At 55.4% G+C, this 23,287-nt stretch overlaps 1 protein-coding gene across 1 annotated transcript; it reads right to left on the bottom strand.

Moving 5' to 3' along the window:
* Positions 1 to 731: 731 nt before the first annotated feature.
* MAP7D1 (MAP7 domain containing 1) lies at positions 732 to 23,198 on the bottom strand (the record flags this gene model as incomplete). The annotated part of the gene is made up of 18 exons (XM_079727152.1): positions 732 to 1,316; positions 1,503 to 1,696; positions 1,814 to 1,904; positions 1,996 to 2,038; positions 2,229 to 2,282; positions 2,577 to 2,681; positions 2,789 to 2,927; positions 3,014 to 3,191; positions 3,481 to 3,806; positions 4,589 to 4,731; positions 4,826 to 4,980; positions 5,077 to 5,199; positions 6,392 to 6,502; positions 7,950 to 8,064; positions 8,706 to 8,869; positions 9,466 to 9,534; positions 9,717 to 10,067; positions 23,153 to 23,198. The coding sequence occupies 18 exons, from the start codon at positions 23,196 to 23,198 to the stop codon at positions 1,306 to 1,308; spliced, it is 2,418 nt and encodes an 805-aa protein (XP_079583278.1). The 3' UTR covers positions 732 to 1,305.
* Positions 23,199 to 23,287: the final 89 nt, after the last annotated feature.

Here is a 23,287-nt window from a genome sequence, read left to right as displayed (position 1 = left end):
CTGCAGTGTCTTTTAGGACCTCATCTCAGACGTGACACACCACCACTTCTGCTGTATTCTATCATCAGCCCAGCCCTGGTTCTATAAGGGAAGGGACTACACAGGGTGAGAACACCAGAAGATGCGGGACGCTGGGAGGTCATCTTAGAGGCTGGCTCCCACATGGCATTTTTTCTCTCAAAAGTGAGGGAGCCTTTCCTAGAAACCCGGGGAGACTTTTTTTTGTATCTGCTGGCTGCAGTTGTGTCCCATGCCCGTACCTAAACCAGTCCATCCCGAGGGGCGTGGGACCATCAATTACAATCATGATTCACCCTTGGGCTTAGGAGCCATCTCTGCTGAAGCACAGGATGGGATCCAGGAGGAAGACAGCCACCTGAACAAAATCAGGATTCTGTCTGGAATGAGGAAGGGGCGATGAGAATGGATGTTGAGTGGATGACTGTGCCTCTGACGCTCACCTGCTAGACTGTCAACTCCATGAGAGCAGAGGCCAAGTCTTTTCCTACTACTGCATCCCTGGCACAGAAGCCCCACTGCCTGGTACCGGGTAGATGTAACCATTTATGTTAAATGAATAAATGACAAAAAGGAAGGCCACAGGCAGGATGTCTAGGACTGATACCAGGTAGGGATGGATATCTGCAGGCCCCTGGCTCCTCAAGTTCTTCTTAGAACTCAGGAGGCCACCTGCTCCCAGCCCCACTGCCAGCCCCAAGAAGAGACAGCACTGGCAGAATTATTCTCATTTTATTTCTGGAGAAATTTGATCAGATGCAATAACACTGATTCCAGGCGAGGGCAGGGGGCATGGGTACCCCTAAAGCAACCAGTATCCTGTGGCCCAAGGTGCCCCCCATCCCCAGACCTGGGTTCCCCCTCAGTCACAGTTAAATAGAGGGAGGAAGATCTCCCCAGGGAGTCTTGGGAGGGTCTGCCTCTTGCACCCACCCCTCCACGCAGAGGGGTCTGAGCACAAGCTATTTACAGTATTCACATCCACTGTACCCCACCAAACCAAGGCAAATACTACAGGTAGCCCTTCCCCATGGGAGGAGGCCAGAGAGGCTGTGAGTGTATGTGTGTGTGTGTGGGGGGGTCCGCGCGTGTGAGCACACGAATGCACTGAGGGGCTCCAGCCAAAGAGACATCAGTCTATAAGGTGCAGGTTAAAAATAACAGAGAGGACCCAACCCTCAGGGGCCCAGGCCACTTCCAGCTTTGTTCTGTCTCTTTCTCTTGCAGACATCCTGGTAGATGATGCAAAGGAGCCCTCATAGTTGTGCCTGGATCCAAGGCAATCCCTTAAAGGACTTCTGGGAAAAAAGCAGGAGGGGAAACAGTCAGGGGAAACCAGGCTCCAAGCTCAGACGGCTGGGGGTCTTCAGGGTAGAGCTTGAGAGGGCCTCTGGCAGAGCTAGGAGAAGAGAGGGCACGGCTGAGGAGGCCAGGGAAGGCTGCTGGGAGGTACAGATATAGGTCCGGGAGACAGGGAAACCTACCTGTGACCTGCGGGGCCTGCACCACAGCTTTCTTGAGGAAGGCTTCTGCCTCTGCGAAGGGCAGGAGTGCCTCTGGAGTTCGGCCCAGACTCTTGTCCCCAGAGGGTCCTTTAGGGGAGAAGCCATTCTCCTGGTGTGCTGGGAGAGGCTGCAGGCCATTCACCAGGGACCCCGGCGACTCCTTGTTTGGCAGGCTGTGGATGCAGAGGCCAACGCTTAGGCACCTCCCAGTGTAGGACAGCCCAGGTACCCCACAGCGCCAGCTTGACCTTGCCTCCCTGCTCTCGGCCCCTGGGGTTGGGAGCTGGTACCTCCACTGAGGCTCCTGGGGGGCCAGCTCCTCTTTCTGCACAGCCTCCTTCTGCAGCCCGGAGGGCCGAGCCTCTATGGCTTTCACAGGGTCTATCCCTGGGAAGGAATGGCCACCAGTTAGGGGCTGGTGAAAGGATGAGGTCTGAGGATCGGGATGGAAACGAGGGGGACAGGCCTTTACCTGGGCTGGAATTGTTGGCCTTTGCCTCCTTTCTGTCCTGCTTCTGCTTTTAAGAGGAAGAGCAGTCAGGCTCAAGGGGATATCTGGCCCCATCCCACTGAGCTGCTGAATTCTTCTCTCCCCAGCCCAGACCCTGAGCAGACGGCCTCCCTCCTCCACCCTGGATGCCTTTCCCCAACCTCCCTTCCGCACCGGACCTCCACTCCCAACACCGCTCTTGGAGGCATCCTGACCTTGGTTTCAGCAGCTTCCGACTTCCGAGTCCTCTTCATGATTTCCTCCAGGCGCTGTTTGGAAGCCCCACACCAGTTAGGCCCAAGCCCCGCCCTAACCCTCAACCTCCCACCAGCTAGTCCTGGTCCTGGAGTTTCAAGGCCCTTCCAGCTCGTATCCATTCTTTCCAGGCCAGGAAGCCGACCTCACCCCAACTCCTTCTTGTCCTACCCTCTACAAGTCCAAGGCAGGGCCCACTTCCCAGCCCCACCAGCCCCTCCAACGGAGTGGGGACTGAGCCCAGGAGCTGGCCCCGCCCACTAGGACCAAGCCCCGCCCACAGAACTCCCGCCCGCCGCTCTGCACACCTTTTTGCGCTCCTGCCGCTCCTGCTCCTCGCGCTGGAAGTGCTTTTCCCGCTCCAGACGCTGCCGCTCCGCTTCTTCTCGGGACCGAGCTTCGGCCTCCTCTTTCTGCCAGAGAACCCCGTGAGCTTTAGGCAGCCGGCCTCCAGCTGTCCCTCCCGGTCGGCCCCAGGCCCGCCACGAGGAGGCGCCCGCGCCCCGCCCCGCGGGGGCACCTGCTTCTGCAGCCGCTCCAGTTCCTCCTGCTCCGCCTGCGCCTTCTCCCGGGCCTCCTGCTCCTCCCGCCTCCTGGCCTCGGCCTCCCGCTCTGCCCGGGCCTCGGCCTCCCGAGCCAGCTGCTCCTCTCGCATTCGCCTGGGGGACAGAGGAGACTCAGGCTTATACCCAGCTTCTTCTCCAGCCCCTGTAAAGGCCTCCTCCATCCCCGAGGGCGTGCTCACTTGTCCCTTTCTGCCTGCAGCCTCCGCTCCTGTTCCTCGCGCTCCCGCTGCTCCCGGGCCTGGCGCCGCTTCTCAGCCAGGAGCCTAGTGGCCTCTTCTCGGTCAGTCGTGCCAGCCATCGGTTTGCTAGGGGTCACCAGGGGAGCAGGGGCTGGGGGTGAGGTCAAGACTGCTGTATCTGGAGCGGGATCCAGGACCAGGAATCAGCACACACCAGCACAGGCACCTCCATCACCCCTGCACGCCCCCGTGCCTCCTGGACCTCAGGGCGATCCAGGTGGCCCACCCGCCCAACTCCTGCCACCAACTCAGAGCAGTGAGGTCCTCCTCTCTGGCAGGAGCCTCCTTTTGCCAACACCCAGTCCCCAGGCATCTCTGGCAGCCCACACCTCTGACCGCCTGCCCCTCACAGGCAAAGCTGGCTTCTCTGCCCTGCCCACCTTTTGGCCTCTTCTCTCCTTGCCCACCTGCAGGGATCTCTGTGGGCTGCTCCTCCTGGGGCTGGGCTGGGGTGGGTGAGGGCACAGGCGAGGGTGCTGGTGAGGCTGGGGCTGCAGGCTCCTTCTCGTCACTGGCCTTGCCCTTGCTCTGGTTCTTGTCCTCAGGCCCCACCACACTGAGGCTCTCCTTTGCCTCATCCTTCCTCCGAACCCGCCCCTTGGGTGATGCAGTGGTACCTCGGGGGGACGGTGGTTTTGGGGGCAGAGCATGACCTGGCCCTGGGCTGAGGCAGGGAGAGGCAGGCCTGTGCCAGGATGTGGAGGGAGAGGATGGCCGGGCCTTGGATTTGGGACTGGGAGAAAAAAAGAAGAGTTAGACCTTGAGGGCACAGAGTGTCCACGCACACACATGTACACACTTTCAGCATGTCACTTCCTCAGGGAAGTGTCCTCCCCAGGCTTGGGTCAGCACCCCACCTTATGTGCTCTCACAGAAACATAAAATTTCCTTTTAGAGCATACATCCCAGTTTGTAATTACATATTCATTTGTGATTCTTTGATTAATGTCTGTTTCCCCAATAGCCAGTAAGACTAATAAGAGCAAGAACTAGGCCTAGGAACTTCCCTGGTGGCACAGTGGTTAAGGCTCTGCGCTCCCAATGCAGGGGGCCTGGGTCTGATCCCTGGTCAGGGAACTAGGTCCCACATGCATGCCGCAACTAAGAGTTCACCTTTCACAACTAAGGAGCCTGCCTGCTGCAACTAAGAAGCCCACATGCTACAACTAAGACCCAGGGCAACCAAATAAATAAACGTTAAAAAAAAAAAAAGAACTAGGTCTGGTTTGGCTCACAGAAACATCCTCAGCACCCAGAACAGTACCTGGCAAGGACCATTCATGCATCCAGCAGGTATCTGTTGAGTGCTTACCAGACGCCAGGCACTGTTCTAGGTGCTAGGGTACTTCGGTGATCAAAACACTCCCCCCAACCCCCAAAAAAATCCTCCCTCAAGGAGCTTTCCTTCCAGAGGTGGGTGCCTAACACATATTTACTAATGAATGGCTGCCTGGCTGGCTAGCCGGCTGCCTGGCTGGCTGGCATAGGCAGGCGGTGCCGCACTGCCCGGCCCACCTGAGCTCCGCGTTGCCAGTGGAGAGGCGCGGGCGCGGAGAGGCAGGCAGCGACTGGCGCTTCTTGAGGGTGCGCTCTCGGGCCAGGGCACTCTTCTCCTTCTCGTTTTCCCGCTCCTTGTCCTTCTTCTCCTTTTTCTGCACCTGGGGAGGAGGGTTAAGGAGAGCGTAGAGAGGGGGAGCAGAGGTCAGAGGCGCCCACACTGCCCTGGATGGGATCCCTGTCCCCACCACTCACCAGCGAAGCCTCGGGCCGGAGGCGGGCCGGGGCAGGGCTGCCTCCGGCGCTGGCCTTGCGGCGCTCCCCGGCGGGGGCGCAGCGGTGCCCGCTTCGGGGGGCGCTGCACGGCGTCAGGGGGCTGGCGGAGGCCGAGCGAGGGCACACGGGCACGGCTGCGGAGGGATGAGTGTGGTCGGGGCGCGGCCCACTCACGAGGCTGGCCCCTGTCCCGCCTCTCAAGGGGGCTCTCCCAGGACTGTGGCCCCTACCCTGGTCCCGGCCATTTCGGGGCAGGGTGACTGCACTGCGACTCCGTGCCAGGAAGGAGAGGGTGGGCGTCATCAGACGGTCCACAATGCTGCTCTCCCATGGGCTCAGCTGCAGGCTGCGATCTAGGGGGAGATGCCGGGAGAAGCGGGTTACCGCAGGGCCAGAGCAGGCAGAGGCATCCGGAGACCGCCAGGTACCACCCCCATGCTGAGCTCAAGGAGTCTCCTCCCCCAGGAGACCTCTCCCCCCAGTCGTGGGGGTTACACAGGTCTGTCCTGGGGTCTGACCTCCACTGCAGACCCAGGCAACGAGACACTTCCCATGGCAATGTCCTGCAGGGCTAGAGGGTCCCCTCCTACCGCTCTCCCCAGGTGAAAGGGTTCTGCATTGAGTATAGAGAGGAGCCACCCAAGGTTGGTGGCAGATCCAACCGCCCACTTCCATGTCCCACTTCCTGCTCTCAGAGGGCTGGCCTGGGGAGGCATGCCCCATGGATCTGGGACAGTGGGGTTCCTTGTGCTCCTCTGACTGAGGAGAGGCCCAGCTTTTGTGCATCCCATGCCAGGGAGAGGCTGCTAGGGGGGCCTGGCTGCCCTGGGCCACCCTGCTCCGTCCCCTCAGCTGCTGGGTTATTTTTAAGCTTCAGTCAGGTGGGGTTGGTAACAGCAGCTGATTTGGTTGCTAGGCAACAGAGCAACCAAATAAAAGCTGGAGAAACTTATAAATAACTCCTACCATGGCCCCTTCACATGTGAGCACCAGGGCATGGTGGGAACACAGGGGCTGTGCTACCCTCCTTGGCCAAGGCTCTGGAGCCAGCCAAGGCCATGGCTGGGGCTCTGAAAGCAGAGATGGCAGGGTGGCATGGGCCCTCCAGGGTGGAGTCAGAATAAGAGGGCTCCTCCACACACGGCACCCAGGCTCGTCGGGTACTCGGGGGCGAGGCCACCTGCCTAAGGCTGGCCTAGGCCAGCTGGCTGTGGTTGGAGATGAGGCTGCCTGCCCATTCCCACCCTCCACCGCCAGTCCCACCCCCAACCCACCTGCTCTTGAGGCCCCAGCCAGGCTCTCTGCCTGCTGGGTCACTGCCCTTTGTCTCTGTTCTCCTCCCCTGTGGGGCACACCTCTGTTCGCAGGGCCCAGACCCAAATGCCGGCTCCCCCGAGGGGTGCATAGCCCCGAGTGGGGTCGAGTGGGGATGGAGACCTGGGGTATGTGAGGGCTCCTGGGACCTGGGGTTCTTGCTGAGCTCTGGATGAGGCTTGGTGGGGACTACAGGAGCTCTGGAGGGAGGAGGGCTGGGCCTTCTCTTACTTCTACTGGGGGAGTTCCAGAGTGTGGCAGAGGACTTTGAGAGCCGCTTGTTGATTATAGAGTCCACGTGTTTGGGCAGGTTTACTGCCGACACGGAGCACCTGCTCCCACCTGGAGGGGAAAACACACGGCATTAGGGCCGGGCCGGACGGGAGCCAGTGGGGGCACTGAGGCCTTCCATGCAGGATGCTCCGCGGGCAGGAGGGGACAGGGAGGAGTGGGCAGGCTAGGAAGGGGAGGAGGAGGCAGACTTGGCTCTGAGAGGACGGGGGCGGGGGGGGTGGGTAGGTGACCAGAGACAACCTGGATTGGGGGAGCCGACGGAAAAGGAACAGAGGAAGGAGATGGAGTAAAACTAGAGAAACTACAGCCTTCCTGGCCAGGAAGTCACTCCCTAGGGCTGGGTGCTGCAACCCCGCCCCCATAACCACCCAGCGTCGGCACTTGCTGGCACTGCCCAGCCAAGGCTCTATGGCTACAACACCCACGGTACTGGGACAAATGCAGAGACGTTCCTAAACAGAAGAACCCATGGTCAAAGTCACTCACACAAATCCACATATTCATAGGGACACACAAAGACAAAGACGTGCAGGCCCGGGCATATAGAGTGATAGGTACTTCCACATGCATGCGTGTGTGCAGACATGCACAGATACAGAAACAAAAACAACAGAAAGAGGGTCAGACCCAGATGCACACAGGCACAAATACATTGAAACAACTTAATCATATTTGTAACAGCTAGAATTTGCTGGATGCTTACCGTGTACCAGGCACTGTGCTGGGCACCACACACATGTTACCACACTTGATCCTCCCCAACATCTACCTACAACCTCGGAGGCAAGTAGTACTGTTATCCCCATTTTACAGATGAACAAAGTGAGACAGCAAGAAGTCAGAGGTCACACCACACGTGCCAGAGCTGGGATCCTGACCCAATTCCGTCTGACTTGGGAACCCACACTGAGGTACACAAGGCCACAAACAAACCAAGGCAAACACATATTAAGACACATAACGCACAGATCCACGAGCACATACGCCAAAAGATGCACAATGAGAAATAGAGTCTTGCCGTTACATAAAGACATCCAAACACAGCAGTACATACATGCCAGCAAAAAGACCAAAATCCGCGATGGCCCTACGTGAAGAAAACTCAGAGACAAAAATCTACCTTCCAAGACAGATACATAAGGGGGTGGCTGTTTTCTTTAAACATCCAGTGTCTGCAGGGTATTAAAGTGCTCTTCTATGTATCAGCAACTAATAGTAATTGACAGGAGCAAAGAAGGCTAATCTAAAATGACAGAGGTTTGAAGAGCAAACCAAATGAAGAGACTCGACCTCTGACTTGATAGTGGAAGTCCTTGTAAAGGACTTGGCTGTACAGACTTGGGTTTACAGATCATTCCAGAAGGCACAAGTCACATGAAACAGGGCATACCTGCTGCAGGGAGCTGCCAGCTCCTTGCGCTGAAGCTGCTCCCTTCCCCCACCTCTCAGGCCCCAACCTCCCCCACCCACCCTGCGGCCCCTCGGGCGCACTCACTGGTCTTCCGTCCTGGGGAGCTGTGGTGCAGGGCCCCTGCCCAGGACCAGCGCTGCTGCCGGATTTCGGCCCACGTCTTCTTCACTGACCGCTGGATGGCTGCCTCATATCGCTCCTGGTGAGGAGGGGGCAAAGGGGAAGGGTCTGGGCTCAGAATCATTCCTCCTACCTGGGAGAAAGGCCCTCTCTCTCCTGGGACAGTGCCTCCCCCTATGACTGAAGACAGTTTGCAACAGATCCCTTTCAACTTGTTCTTGGGGAGCTTTTCACTGTTCTTGACTCATTATCTGAGTGTATGAGCTGTTTCTCTGAGGATGGAGCAGGACTCTCCGTGCCTGGGACTCCCAGGTGGGCCACTGGCACGAGGATCCTGACCCTGGAGCTGTGTTTGCTTTTAGCCTGAGGCCCCGGGGCAGGGCCAGGCTGCCTTTTCCTTCATATCTTCATGGTGCTCAAGCCAGGGTTCTCCTAACTAGGAGCTCGCTCAGCGCACTCAGACATCTCTGCACACCTATACACACACACGTGGGGCACACACACACACATACGTGTACTGACAGCACAGGGTTGCAAGTGCTCACCCTGGCGTGTACAGAACCAAACACATCTGCACAGATGCCCAGATGTAGTACCCATGGCACACAACTGCAGACACATGAACACAGATGTGCATACACACTAAGCCAGTGTGCAGATGTGTGCACACACACGCACACAGATCCACGTGCACCTGGTCAGAATTCAGCGTAAACGCACCTTGTTTTTCTCCAGTTTCTGCCGCTGCCGCTCCTCCAGGGCTGCTCGGCGTTGCTCGGCTTTGAGCCGCTGCTCCTCCAGCCGCCGCCGGCGCTCCTGGAGCTGCTTCTCCCGCAGCACCTTGGCCTTCTCCTCCTTCTCCAGCCACACTGCCTTCTTGGCCGCTGTGGGGAAAGGAGCCCCAGGGGACATGAGCAGTCCTGCAGCGCCCAGCCCAGCAAGTGTCTCCTCCAAGTGGCCTTGCCTGTTCCTCCGACCCTGGGTGGGTCTTCCCCCTGCCTGCTTGTGGGGGAGGTGCCTCTGCTCTCAGACTCCCCCCTCAAATTGAAGGGCATCCTGAAGATGGGGTGAGGCCTCAGAATGAGGGCTTCCCCAACGGGAGGCCTGTTTCTCCCCCATTGGCCTCATGGTCTCTGGGCACCGAAGGAGAAACAAGCTCTTTAGTGCCAGATCCCCGTCTGACTTTGGGGTCTGCTGTACCGATACTCATGTACTGTGATTAGGAGCGTGAGATTTGGGGTGAGATGAGGCTTCTGGGTCTGAATCTCAGCTACGCCCCTAGCTGTGTGGCTCAGGCAAAGGATTTCATCTTTCTGAGCCTCTGTTTCCCCATCCTCAGAATGGGTAGAGGGTTAAGTGGGATAAGCGTACTGCTCTTAGCACAGTGCACATAATAAACGCTCCAGAAGTGTTAGTGTTACCAATAGGACGTCGATGGTGGTGACGCTGAGGAAGATGCTACTGCTTCCCACACACTTACCCAGGTACTTGGCCCGCTCTTCCCGACGCTCCTTCGCCAGCTTGTGTCTCTCTCCTGCCTTCTTTGCATCTTAATAGAGGGAACAAGAAGAGACTTAGGTCAAGAGCTTCCCCCAAGAGGGGAGTCAGCCTCAGGGCCCTCCCCAAAGGCCTCATTCCATGCCTTTTCTTATCTCCTCCAGGGTAGAGACTCCCTCTTGTGGCATCATCCAGGGCTGGGACTGGGCCCAGGACTAGGGACATCACACATACCTTGCTTCGTGGGAGGGCTGTCGGCAGCTGACACTGCTGTTGGAGATGGCTGGCTGCTCCTTCGAGGAGGCCTGGCATCCCGTGGGCCTGTGGCTGGTGGGGTGGGTCCCCTGATCTTCACTTCTGAGAAAGGGGACTCTTCCTGCTGCGGGGCTGGCCTAGGCCCTACCAGCTCTGGGGGGCTCTCTGGTTCCAGTGGGAGCTGCTTAGGGCCAGTGATGTTCTTCATGGCGGGAGGGGTGTCTGGGGGAGTGTCGGGCACCAGGGCTGACATCGGTGGTGGTGGCGGTGGCGGGGAGGGGTCACCTTCTGGAGAAGGTCTTGGCTCTGGAGGGGTCCTGGCTGCCACATCTGGAAGAACAACACAAGAGAGGAGAGAAAGTCAGATAGAACATCTGTGCCATCAGTTCAACATGTAGCTCTCTCCCTTGTCCAGCTGATATTCATACATGTTTATCGAGTTCCTTCCATGTGCCAGGCCCTCTTCCAGATACTAATGATATAATGGTGAGAAAATGGCCACAGTCCCTGCCTCTGTGGAGCCCACACTCTAGCAGGGCAGACAGACAGATAGCTAGGCGATTACAGTATAGAATAAGTACTATGTCTGGGGTAGCAAAGCAGAGATGGTTAACCTATATTGGAGGGGCTTCCTGCAGAAATTATAGCCAAGCTGAGGTCCAGGATGAGCTGGAGTTGGCAAACCAAGGAAGAGAGGGTTCTGGCTAAGAGAAGAGCATTTACCAAGGGGCAGAAGGGAGCAGGGTGTATCGGAAAAGCTGAGAAGTTTGTAGTAGTTATTAGTGTACCAAATGGTAATGATTGGCTTCCATGTCTGCCTCCCTCGCCTTTCTGCTTTACTTTGGGGTCACAGTGCCCATCCCAAGGCCTGGTGCTCAGGGGCTGCCAGTGCTGGGCACAGTGGGATGCCTGTGTGGAATCCCCAAAAGGGTAGGCAACCAGTGACATCCCCTTTGTCATCTTTTTTTTCTTTCCCAACCACCCTCAGATTTCTTCTTTTAAGATACTGATATTTCAGGGTCCCTGTAAAAGACACCAAAGTGCCAAGTAAGGAAGCCACATGATTTGGTGTATACATGTTCATGTACACATGTGAGCACAAGTACACTATAGCGTAACAGAAAGACAGGCTTGGGAGTCAGCCTGATGAGGGCCTGATTCTGACTTCACCACCCCAAGACAGGAAGAGAGGGCCTGATAACCTTGGGGAAGCCACTCAACTGCTCTAAGCCTCAGTTTTCATATCTGTAAAATGGGGACTATAAGCCCAAGCTGATAGGCATGTCAGTGAAGTGCCTGGAACAATTCATGTGCCAGCAAACAATACTTCCCTCTATTTTCCTGTGGGTCTTACGAAGCTGCCAAAGAGAAGCCTCTGCATGTTGAGCCCTGGTGCCATCTACTGCTGCCCTCTGGGCACTGAGGGGATTGGTGGGGACACAGCCACTGCCTGGGAGTAGGAATCAGGGCCAGGGTCCATGGAAAGGTCAATCTAAGGAAGATTTTTCGCTCTCGCCAGGTGCCTCCACCATGCAGGGTCCTCTGCCCTAGGAATGGTGGCCCTCTCAGGAGGTGACAAACTCCCCATCCCTGTGTGTGACAATGTGTATGCAGGGAAAGGACACTCCCAAGCAGTCAGCTTTGGAACTCTGGGGACCCTTTTCAGGGAGACGGGTGTCCAGTGGGCTCTGAAGAAGGCCGGCTATTTGAATATGTGGCCTCCCCACTAACTGTGTGACCTTGGGCTAGTCACAGGCCCTCTCTGTGCCTTAGCTGCTCTTCTGTAAAATGCAGATAGTAGGACTGTGATGAGTGTTAGTGACAACAATAACCGCTAACGTGTATATTTCTCGAGAGCTTCCTATGTTGAGAGCATTTTACACATATTAGTTTTAATCCTTATGACAATACTTCTGAGGAAGGCACTATAAATATCTTTCACAGAGGAGGAAAGTAAAGCAAAAAGAGGTTAAGTAAAGTAGTTTGAGGTCATTCAACTGGGAAGTGAAGGAGCCTGGACTTGAACCCAGTGTTTGTCACCACAGCCCATGCTCTTAGCCCCACACCCTCCTGCCCCTGTGTCAGGCAGTATGGGGTAACACATGTTACACAATGAAATTATCTGAGGCTCACACTATTTCCCCCTCATTCCTTCCCTTCCAGCTTCCTGGGCTCCAGGCAAGAGCCCCAGCTAAGGCCCTTTTCCCCCAGCGGTCCCTCAAACTCTGCCAGTCCCTAGGCTCACGACAGCTCTCACCAGACCAGCTCCAAAAGGCTGCCTGGTCACTGCTAGTCGACTTCCCAGCCACCCGCAAACTCCTTTCCAATTCCAATGGGCAAAAAAACTAGTGGCAACCATTTAGTGAGTGCTTACTACATACCAAGAACTGAGCTGGGCCCTTTGTATCCCCATCCTGCATCTTCATATGAGCTCTGAGAATCTTATCCCCATTTGACAGATGAGACTATCAAAACTTACCCCACTAAGTGATTTGTCCAGGGTCATAGAACTAGTATATGGCAGAGGCAGGATTGAACCCAGGACTGTCTGGGGCCAGAGGGCCTAGGTATGTAGGTATCAATACAAAGCTTGAAGGCTGAGGTTGAGGCCTGCTTATTGCCATTCTCCTAGCACCTGTGACTGCTACATGTGTTGCAAGGAAAACTGGTAGGCGGCTGTTTGTCTACACCTAGGCAAATCACACCCACCAAGCAAGACAGTGAATTTCCAACTAGCTTCTTTTTTTTTTTTAAAGCACTTTTTTTTTTTTTTAATTTATTTATGGCTGCGTTGGGTCTTCGTTGCTCTGCGCAGGCTTTCTCTAGTTGTAGTGAGCGGGGGGGCTACTCTTCATTGCGGTGCGCAGGCTTCTCATTGCAGTGGCTTTTCTTGTTGTGGAGCATGGGCTCTAGGCTCTTGGGCTCAGTAGTTGTGGCTTGCAGGCTCTAGAGCGCAGGCTCAGTAATTATGGCACACGGGCTTAATTGCTCCATGGCATGTGGGCTCTTCCCAGATCAGGGCTCAAACCCGTGTCCCCTGCGTTGGCAGGCGGATTCTTTTTTTTTTTTTTTTTGTGGTACGCGGGCCTCTCACTGTTGTGGCCTCTCCCATTGCGGAGCACAGGCTCCGGACGCGCAGGCTCAGCGGCCATGGCTCACGGGCCCAGCCGCTCCGCGGCATGTGGGATCTTCCCAGACCGGGGCACGAACCCGCTTCCCCTGCATCGGCAGGCGGACTCTCAACCACTGCGCCACCAGGGAAGCCCGGCAGGCGGATTCTTTTTTTTTTTTTTTTTTTTTTTTTTTTGCGGTACGCGGGCCTCCCACTGCTGTGGCCTCTCCCGTTGCGGAGCACAGGCTCCGGACGCGCAGGCTCAGCGGCCATGGCTCACGGGCCCAGCCGCTCCGCGGCATATGGGATCCTCCCAGACCGGGACACGAACCCGCATCCCCTGCATCAGCAGGCGGACTCTCAACCACTGCGCCACCAGGGAGGCCCCGGCAGGCGGATTCTTAACCACTGTGCCACCAGGGAAGTCCCCCAACTAGCTTCTGACTAGCCCTGTGAAGGGAGTCTCGAAAGAAGTAGAGGGATGAGGCCTGGAAGGGCCTGCACCTGGGCATCAGATGCAGCGGGGTGGAAAGGTCTTGGGCTTCAGAGTCAGACAGGCCTGAGTAGGGAATTCCAGCTCTGCTGTGGGACCTTGGACAGGCCCTGAACCTGTCTGAGCCCCAGTTTCCTCAGGCTGGGGCCTATGGTGTTGGGACCTATGGTGAGTAGGTACACCACCTCTGGCACCTGACAGGCGCTCAGTAATCAGCACCTGCCTGGAAGAATTGGTCCACTTCTTCCCATCTCTGCCACAAGCGCCCACGTGGGTCAGGTCTTCACGCCCACTGCTCCATGACACTGCTCTTCTCAAGGTCACCAATGACCTCTGCATTGCTAAGTCAGCAGCCATTTCCTGGTCCTCATCCTGCTGACCTGTCAGCCGCATTTGACACGGTTGATCCCTCGGTGCTCTTTGAACACTTTCTTCAATTGGCTATGGAGACAACAAGCTCTCCCGATTTCCTTCAACTTGCTGGCTGTGACTTCTCAGGCTTCTTCGCTGGTCCCCCCTTAACTTCCTAACCTCTTAGCACCGGAGTGCCCCAGGGCTCCGGTGAAGACCTCATCTCTTTTTGGTCTACATGTACTCCCTTGGTGATCTCATCCAGACTCATGGCTTTAATACCATTGCTCTGCTGATGACAACCAAATTTGTACCTCCAGCCCAGACGTCTCCCTTGAGTGCCAGTTTAGCTCATGCAACTCCCTACTTGACACCCCTGGATGTCTTACTGATGGCCCCAATTTTTTTTTTAACATCTTTATTGGAGTGTAATTGCTTTACAATGGTGCGTTAGTTTCTGCTGTATAACAAAGTGAATCAGCTATACATATACATATATCTCCTCCCTCTTGCGTCTCCATCCCACCCTCCCTATCCCACCCCTCTAGGTGGACACAAAGCACCAAGCTGATCTCCCTGTGCTATGCGGCTGCTTCCCACTAGCTACCTATTTTACGTTTGGTAGTGTATATATGTCCATGCCACTCTCTCACTTCGTCCCAGCTTACCCTTCCCCCTCCCCGTGTCCTCAAGTCCATTCTCTATGTCTGTGATGCCCCAAATTTAACATCCAAAACTGAGCTCCCGATCTTTCTCCCCCAAACCCTGCTCCTCCTCCAGTGTTCCCCATCTCGGTCAATGGCAACCCAGTCCTTCCAGTTTCTCAGGGCAAAAATCTTGGAGTCATTTTAGAATCTTTTCCTCTTGTCTCACAGCTCACATCTAATGTCTCAGTAAATCCTTTTGGCTTCACATGCCAAGTATATTCTGAATCCAATCACTTCTGTCTCCACTTCTATCATCGTGGTCCAGCCACTATCATCTCTCATAAAAGCCTCCCTGCTGCCATTCTTTGTTCCCCTTTGGTCTTCTCTCACCACAGCAGCAGAATGATTCTTTTCAAGAATAAGTCAGATCAGGAGTTCCCTGGTGGCCTAGTGGTTAGGACTGCAGGCTTTCACAACCGTGGCCCACGTTCAATCCCTGCTTGGGGAACTGACAAAATCCTCCAAAGATGCCCCACCTCAAGGGAGGAAAAACCAAAGGCATCACAATGGCCTCCAAGGCCCTTGGGGATCCTCACTCTCCAACCCATTACCTCTCGGCCTCCTCTCCTCCTCCCCTTCTCCCCCTGCTCCATCTCTTCTGGCCACTGTTCCTTATTTGTGACAGGCATGCTTCTGCCTCGGGGCTTTGCCCTCGCTGTTCCCTCTACCAGAATTCTCTGCCCCAGGATCCTGCATGTCTCACTCCCTCACCTCCTTCAGATCTTTACCCGTATGTGACTTCTCATTCGAGCCTTCCCTGATCCCCTCCTTAAAACTAAAAGCTGTAGTTGAAGTCTCCCTCCCCTTTCCAACTGTATTCTTTTTCCTTCCAACTCTATTTTCCCCAGTAAGCATTAGTAGCCCTTTAACACTGTCTCCCACCCCCAGAAGGTAATCTTCATGAGGGCACACATTTTTGTCTACTTTGTTTAGCTCTTCTATTTCTAAGGCCAACAGAGCCTGGCACACAGGTGCTCCACAGCTATTTGTTGAATGAATGTATCAATGAACTCCACCCTGGCAGATACCATCAGCACCTCTCTTCCTTGGATGACTGCAAACTCCCCCCACTGTCCTACCCGCACCCTTTCCCACTCTGCTCTTCACTGAGCAGCCAAAGTAATTGTTTCCAAATGCAAATCTGGCCATGGTACTCTTCCCCACTGGAAGCTTCACAGTGACTTCTCCTTGTTCTGAAGAGAAAGACAAAATTCTTGAACCCAGGCTGCAAGTCTGGCAGAGTCTGAAGCCCCTGTTTCCCTCCCGATACCTCTTGAGTCCCCACCTCTGCTCCCCTGCTCCCCACTTGCTCTCCACACTCCAGCCACGCTGACCTTTTAATTCTGATAGCCTTGCACACTCCCTCTGCCACAGGGCCTTTGCACATGCTCTTTTCCCTCCATCTTTTCTTATTTAACTCCCATTCACCCTTCAGGTCTTCGCTTAGGCATCATTTCCTCAGGGAAGCCTTCCCTGGCCTCTCTGAACAGGGTAAATTCCTTCATTATATATAGTCATGGCTTCATGTGCCTCTTGTTTGGAGCACTGTGACTGTTACGATTTTATACTTCCTTGTTTGGTTCTTTTGTTATTGTCAGCCTCCCCCTAAGGGCTGGGCCGCATCTGCTCTGCTCTCCACTGCTTCAACAGCAGCTACCGTGGTGCCCAGTATGTGGAGAGCGTCACGAAATGCTGCCGAATGAGAATAAAGCACAGTACCAGGAAGCCACCCTCACCTAAAGCAGGTGCACAGAGGAGGAGATTTTTGCTCTAATAATGAGCAAACCCATGTTGCAATTTCTTGCAAAGGGATGAGCACTTGAAGGGAAGCAAAACAACTCCCCCTCAATTGAGTTTGGGCAGCTTATTGGACTAAGGTAGTCAGGGAGAAGTTAATAAAAGCAATAACGAGTGTTGACTCCAGCAGTTCAACAGGAAAAACTTCCCAAGAGGCAAATAGCACGTTTGGAATTCTTCTTCTGACCTGGAGGACTATTGACCCCGAATCCAAATATTTTCCTCAGAATTATGCCAACCCTGATGAAATATCATTGGGACAGTGTTATTCAGAACAAATTATGTTAAGCCAAATTAATTCCTTGGTTAATTATCTATATGGTGTGGTTAAACCAATATCTGATTATTCCCATTTTCAATCATCAAATGTGATCCTTCAAGCCACCTCATTTTATTGTATTTTTGTGTGTGTCAAATTGTGAGGTTTTATTTTGCTATGCTGATATCTACCAGAAGTATTTGTTAAGAACTGGATAAGTGACAGATAGTTTGTATTCATTTCTTGGCACAAAGAGCATTAGCAGGGCAAAGGTGCAAGAGCTGGTTGCAGGGTCAGTAAGTCTAGTCTTCTCAGAAAACCCAAGAAGGACTGCAGAGAGATCGGGGCCAAGTCTCTCGGAGGGCCTGTCACATGTCTCAGGGTGCTTACTCCCCATCTCCACCCTCTGGGCGCTGGCAGGCCTTTCCTCTCATCCCTCCCCAACAACTGCTCCTGGGCCAAAACTCCTCTCACAATACTGATAACTCAGTCTGCCCTTTTGTCTGCCGCTGCCCCTGCAAGAGTTGGTGGCGAGAATCCTTTTTGCAGCCCAGAGCTTTAGACAGGACCTACCCAGCACAGAGTAGGAATTCTGTGTCTGTTTAATGAACACCTGCATGGATGGATGGATGGATGGATGGATGCACTGTGGATAACATAGTAAAACCCCAAGCTGCTCCAAAGTCTAGCCTCTCTAACCTTAAATGTCTTTACTATATCAGAGCCTTGTATGTGCCCTGCCAGCTCCTCAGCCCAGGAAGGGAAACACAGCTGAAGCCCTACAGTACACCAGGCACCTTCCCTTATCTCATCTAGTTCTTATTACAGCCCCAAAGGGAAAGTGCTATAGGGGCCCCCGTTCCCCAGGTGCGAACACTTAGACAGGTTAAGTGAACTGCTCACGTCAGTGTCGGAGGTAGGACAGGGCCCAAGGCTGTCTGATGACAAAACCCTTATGTCACACTGTTTCTGGTGGGTGTCACATCACCCCTCCCTAAGGCTCCTGCCTGTTCCCTGAAGAAGGAAGTGATTCAGTGGTTCCCCTGGGGAGGTTTCCCCCATGAAGACGAAGGGTGCAGGTGGGGCAGGCAGGCACTGAGCTCAGAGGGCAGGAATGCAGGGAAGGCAGGCTCCTGCCCAGGCTGGCCACCAGGAGCCAAGAAGTGGGGCACCTGAGCAGGTGTGAGGGCGAGTGGCCCTCCTCCAGGAGGCTGAGCAAGGGAGTGCCCAGGGGAGGGGCTGCACAGACAGCAGAGGTCAGCATCTAGCTGACCCCTAGCCAGAGCCTTCCTGGCTCTCGTAGCAGCTCCTTAGGTGGCAGCACTGGACCAGACAAGCGAAGACAGGGAGGCAGACAGAGGGGCAAAGACACACACGCAGACAGAGGGTACACACTGCAGAGAGAGAGACCCAGACAATGTGGACAGAGTCTGCATAATGGCTAGAGACAAGACACGTTTCTTTTCTCTCTCCTGTTACATACAGAAAACAGACCTACTGGGATTCAGAAATCTGCGCATGCACGCGCGCGCACACACACACACACACACACACACAGTCAGGCACCTCCTCCGAGGCACAGACAGAAACCTCAGAGATTCATACAGCACTCAGGGACGTGATGTCCCAGTACATTTACACAGCCTCATCCAGGTCACTTCGGCCCTGCCCCTCTGGGCACTCCTTTACCTGGGCCCAGGGTAAGTCCAGTTAACTGCAGCAACAGCTAATGCTGTGTCAGGCACAGCTAAACACCTTAAAGCTTCAGTCCTTTTCATCTTCACCACAATCCTATGAGGTCGACATTATTACCCCATTTGACAAAGGAAATAGATTCAGAGAGATTAAGACACTTGCTGGTGAGTAGCAAAGCTGGGTTTGGGTCCCAAATCAGGGTGACAGTCGGTACCTTCACTCTGCTACCCAAAGGGGGCAGCCTCCTGGGTTTCCTCTCCTGGAGAGATCTGGGCTGGGAGGATGGGGTGGGCAGGAAGGACAAACCCTGGGAGATGCCTGATCATGGGGCTGGGACAGAGGGGAGCCTTAGGGGGCAGCATTACTCCCAGCCGGGACAGAGCTGAGCCAGCTCTGAAAGGGAGTGAACTAGGAGAGGGACAGCCTGCTCCGGTGGTCCTCCGAACCTGGGCCACAGGCCCTTCGCAGCAGGGCACTGGGGCCAGGCCGTGGGCCTCTGTGGGTGATAAAGCCGGGATCCCACCTGAGACTGCAGATCTGAAGAGCTCTCTGGCCCGGTTGGTGGCCATTGTTCCCAGCCTCCAATCAGGAGCACCCACTTCCTGTTATTTTAGGCGGCAGGAAATGACCCCATCCCACAGCTTGGGCCCTCCCTCAGCCCCAGCAGGGCTGCCCACGCTGGGGCCTAGAAGCTGAGGACAGAAGCCCAGACTTAGACCAAGGCCTGAGGATGGCCTACTGGCTGAACAGCCACCACTGCCTGAGTCCAGGGCCTCCTTCCGGTCCGACTTGCTCAGATTCCAACCCAGCGGGAGGCACAGAGGACCCAGGGCTCTGCTGATTCTACCTCTGCCTGCCAGAGAAAAGATCACAGGGTCCCTAAAACCAAGACGCCCATAGAAGACCAGTCATGCAAGGACAGTGGGCCAGACTCTATCACCAGCTGGCTTGGCCATGCTAATTCAGCATAGAGGTTTGGTGCACAGGCTTTAGAGTCGGATGGACCTGGGCTCAAATCGTGCTTCTGCCAGTACCTAGCTGTGTGACTTTAAGCAAATTACTTCCCTCTCTGAGCCTCATCTATAAAATGAGGATATGGGACTTCCCTGGTGGTCCAGTGGGTAAGAATCCGTGCTGCCACTGCAGGGGGGTGCGGGTTCAATTCCCGGTCAGGGAACTAAGATCCCACATGCTGTGCGGCACAGCCAAAAACGAAAAAGAAAATTTGAATAAATAAATAAAATGAGGATAATACTAGTCCCTACCAGGATAGTTCTGAGAATCAAATGAGACAATGCACGGGATGTACTAAGTGCTACGTGTGGCACAGAGAAGGTCCTTAATAAACAAGGGTGGGAGATAAAGTAGGATCACCAGGAGGGTCTATTCTTGGCCCATATCTCCTCTTATAACTGGGGAGGAACACTAGATACCAGGTTGTCTACCCCCTACCATGCTCTCTGCTCCCCTCGGGGCAGAGCTGCAGCTGAGAGGTGATGGTGGAGATGCTGAAGGCTGTGCCCTGGGGTGCCAGGCAGAGCTGCCACCTCCAACAAAGCTGCATTATCTGGGCTGGCTTGTTGGCTGCCTTACCGGCCCCAAGGCCCAGTGGGGACCCAAGGACATGGTCCCCAGCTGCTTGAGGCCAAAATCCCAACATTAATCAGAACTGAGACCTGCCCTGACCACCCTCAAGTGCCACCACCCCAGCCTGGGCCCTGCTTTCAGTTCCTTCCCTGCTCCCTCAGCCCTGCCCCACCACCAGCTGATGCCCATCCCTGAGGAGGAGGAGCTGGGGGAGTGAACTGGCCTGGTGCCCCTTCCTCCTTATTTGCATATGCATGACTGCACATTAGGAGCTCATTAGAGGCCTCATTATTGGGCCCACCAACCCAGGGAGGGACAGAAACTGTCAGTGGGAGCTGCCAGCCAGGCTGGCTGCTGTATGCAGAGAGGCAGTCCATTTTCTCATCCACTCAGGTCTACGTCAAATGCCTCCTCTGTGAAGTCTTCCACAAGCAGATTCCACCAACCACTGTATCACTGTTATACCTGGACTTCCCAGCAGTGAACACATCGGCTTCCCCCACTGGGCCAGGAGCTCCCTGAGGGTCGTGACTCGGATTCACTTCTCTGCCATCTGTACAGCCAGCACCAAGCTGGCACATGGCGGGCATCAGTATGGCTGCGCTGGATGGCTGCACCCATCCCCTGGGTCTCTCTCCTACTCCCAACTGCCCCACTTCAAGTATGGGGCCCTCTGTTCTCCAGATACAGCCTGGCTCATGTCTGTCTAGAACGCACCTCCCTCTTGCTCTCTGGCCTACATTTACCTCCTGAAGTTCTAATTAATCACACCTCCACCTCAGGCCTCTGAAGGAATTAAAAATAATAACAACAAAAATAAATAGCGTTTATTGAGCATTGACTACATATCAGGGCCTCTCCTAAGTGTTTTATGCGTTTCTCTAACTTAATGATCCCAATGTCTCTATGAGATAATTTCCAGCATTACTGTCATTTTATAGATGGGAAAATTTAAGACTTAAGCAAATTACCTAAGGTCACACAGTAGTAAGTTACGAAGGGGAGACTTAAACTGTCTGATTTCAGAGTCTACACTCTTAAGCAAACTGACTCCCAATTCCTGCCCTCACTTCCTCCATATTTCCTACCTCGCTGCTGGCACCAGTTCCAATAAGCATAACGGCAATAATGGCAATAACACTGTATTGCAGGTGTCTGTGTGCCAGGTTCCTTTAGGTACATCACCTCTGACCCTCACATTAACCCCACAAGGTTGATAATACTACCTCCATTTTCCAGGGGCATAAACTGGCCAGAGGAGGTTAAGTCACTTGCTCCAGTCCACACTTGACCCCTGCTGCATGCTGCCTCCTGTTAATGCTCAGTGTGCAAAGGGAACTCAAAGAGGGCAGGAATCACATCATACACACTCGGTGTCTCAGACCCATGCCTCAAACTCTCACAAGGGCACGTGTAGTGGACAATTCCTTTACTCCCTGGAAGCTCTTGACTCACAAGGACCCTTGTCACCTTCAGCTTCTCTGTGTAGGGACCAGCCACCATCCTGACCCAGGTTCTCATGTAACTCCATCTAGGTCCCTATGTGTAGAAGTCTTCCCAATCCAGGACCCTGTATGCAGGACCCACTCAGGCGCCCCCCAATACAGCCAAGCAACCCGCCCATGCCCTCACGTTCAGTCCAGACATCCCACTCCAGTGCCCTGCTTATAAACCAGCTACTCACTCCAGCCCTCATCTCTGGCCCAGTAATCACCGCCATTCAGGCCCCGATGTACACACCAGTGCCAGAGACCCTCAGCTGCAGAGGGCCAGTAAGCAGATGGAACTGACCCAGCCTAGGCCTCCCTGGGTCCCCTCTTAGGCTCAGCAGAGCCAAGACGGACCAAAGTGCCATTGTTCCAGCCCAGCCTACAAACCTCCCGAACCACAGCAGTCTGACAGCCTCCCCTTTGCGTCCTCCAGCTCCCACACCCACAGGATCCCCTCCAAGCACCCACACTGGCATGAGGAGGATCCCACCCACAGCCAAGAGGCTCCACCTTGTCCTGCACTCTCCGCACCCACAGACACTGTTTCATCCTGGGCCCATGGCCCAGGGGGCAGGGAGGTGACAGGGATTAGGCTCTAGGACTCTAGGGAGGTGTGGGGTTGGGGCCACCTTCCCCTGAGTCAGTGGGAACAGGACTTAGGTCCTCAGTAATCAAGCTCTTCCCTCCCTTTCCAGGAAGAAAGAGAAGGAGAAATCCCTCCCTCCAACCCCAGGCCCAACCAGAAACCTGTCCCCACCCCCTCATCAGCTGCTCCCAGATCCGAAAGGGATTTGCAGAAGTCCTGGGCACTGGTGGTTGGTGGGGTGAGGGGAGGGGAGAGAGCTTTGATGGTCTGGGGCCTGGAGAGAAAGAGAAAGAGAAAGAGGGAGGGAGGGAGAGAGAGAGAGAGAGAGAGAGAAAGAGAGAGAGAGAGAGAGAGGGAGAGAGAGGGAGAGGGAGAGGGAGAGAGGGAGTGTGTGTGTGCGTGCGTGTGCGTGCGTGTGTGTGTGTGTGTGTGTGTGTAAGGGGGGTAGGTATCAGAAGCCTCAGCCTGAGGAATGATGTGGCAGGTCCCTGGAGTGCCGGCCTCAAGCCTTCACCTCATTCTCCAGGGAAAGACTCAGGACCGGAGAGGCTGGGAAGGAGGGCACCAGGGTAGACAGATTTACTTCTGTCCCCTTCCTCCCCAAATCGGCCTGGGTGGGCTCCAGAGTAGGCCAGGCTGCAGGGGAATCGGCCCACTCCCCAGCTCCCGCCCTCGCCCCAAACAATGCCGCCTCCCCCTCCCCCTCGCCTTTATCCGGCGGGTTACTTGGCAGCCGCCGCTAGAGACCTCCCCTCCCCTCTCCTTCCCTCCCGGCCAGCCCGCAGCAGCAACAGGCCCTTTGCGCGGCAGCTGGAGGGATGGGGTGGGGGCGAGGTCTGGGCCAGGGCCTGGGCGTGGGGGCGGGGGGGCGCCAGGGCCTAGGCTTCGGTATGCAAGGCTTCAGGCCTGAGAATGTGGACCCCCGACACACACGTTCAGGCTGGGGTCACACGTGCCCACCGGGGATGGGGAGGGGGACAGACGCCCCAGCTCAGGAGAAAAGGATCTTCAGGGCCTGAGGTGGATCGGGAAGAAGGATAAGGGCAGGGAAGCCGAGGTGGCACTGGGCTGGGGCGGAAGGGTCACCAACAACTCCACATTGGGTTCCGCGCGGATCCTGGCGCCCAGGACGTCCCAGCGCCCGGGATGGGGGAGGGGGCAGCTGTCAGAAGATGCGTCGGTGGCCCAGAGCCGCCGACGCCGCTGCAACCTTTATTTTTGAACTTCCAAGTGGTCAGAGGGCTCGGCAGGGGAGGGGTCCCCGCCGACCGGGCCGGCCTCATCCTCGGCCTGTCCAAGGCCCCACGATCCCCCTCTCTCATCTCGCCTCTGGCATACCTGGGGCTGCGCCGGCACCGGGCTCCGAACGTGAGCCGCTCTCCATGGCTGCGGCGTCACTAGGGAGTCTTCGGGATTTCAGCAGCGGCGACGGCGGCGGCGGCCAGCGGCCAGGATAGGGGTCCCGCGGCGCAT

Source organism: Hyperoodon ampullatus (assembly GCF_949752795.1).
Source record: "Hyperoodon ampullatus genome assembly, chromosome: 2".
Classification (NCBI taxonomy): domain Eukaryota; kingdom Metazoa; phylum Chordata; class Mammalia; order Artiodactyla; family Ziphiidae; genus Hyperoodon; species Hyperoodon ampullatus.
The sequence above is the reverse complement of the archived record's forward strand: the minus strand, read 5'-3'. Positions and strand labels throughout refer to the sequence as shown.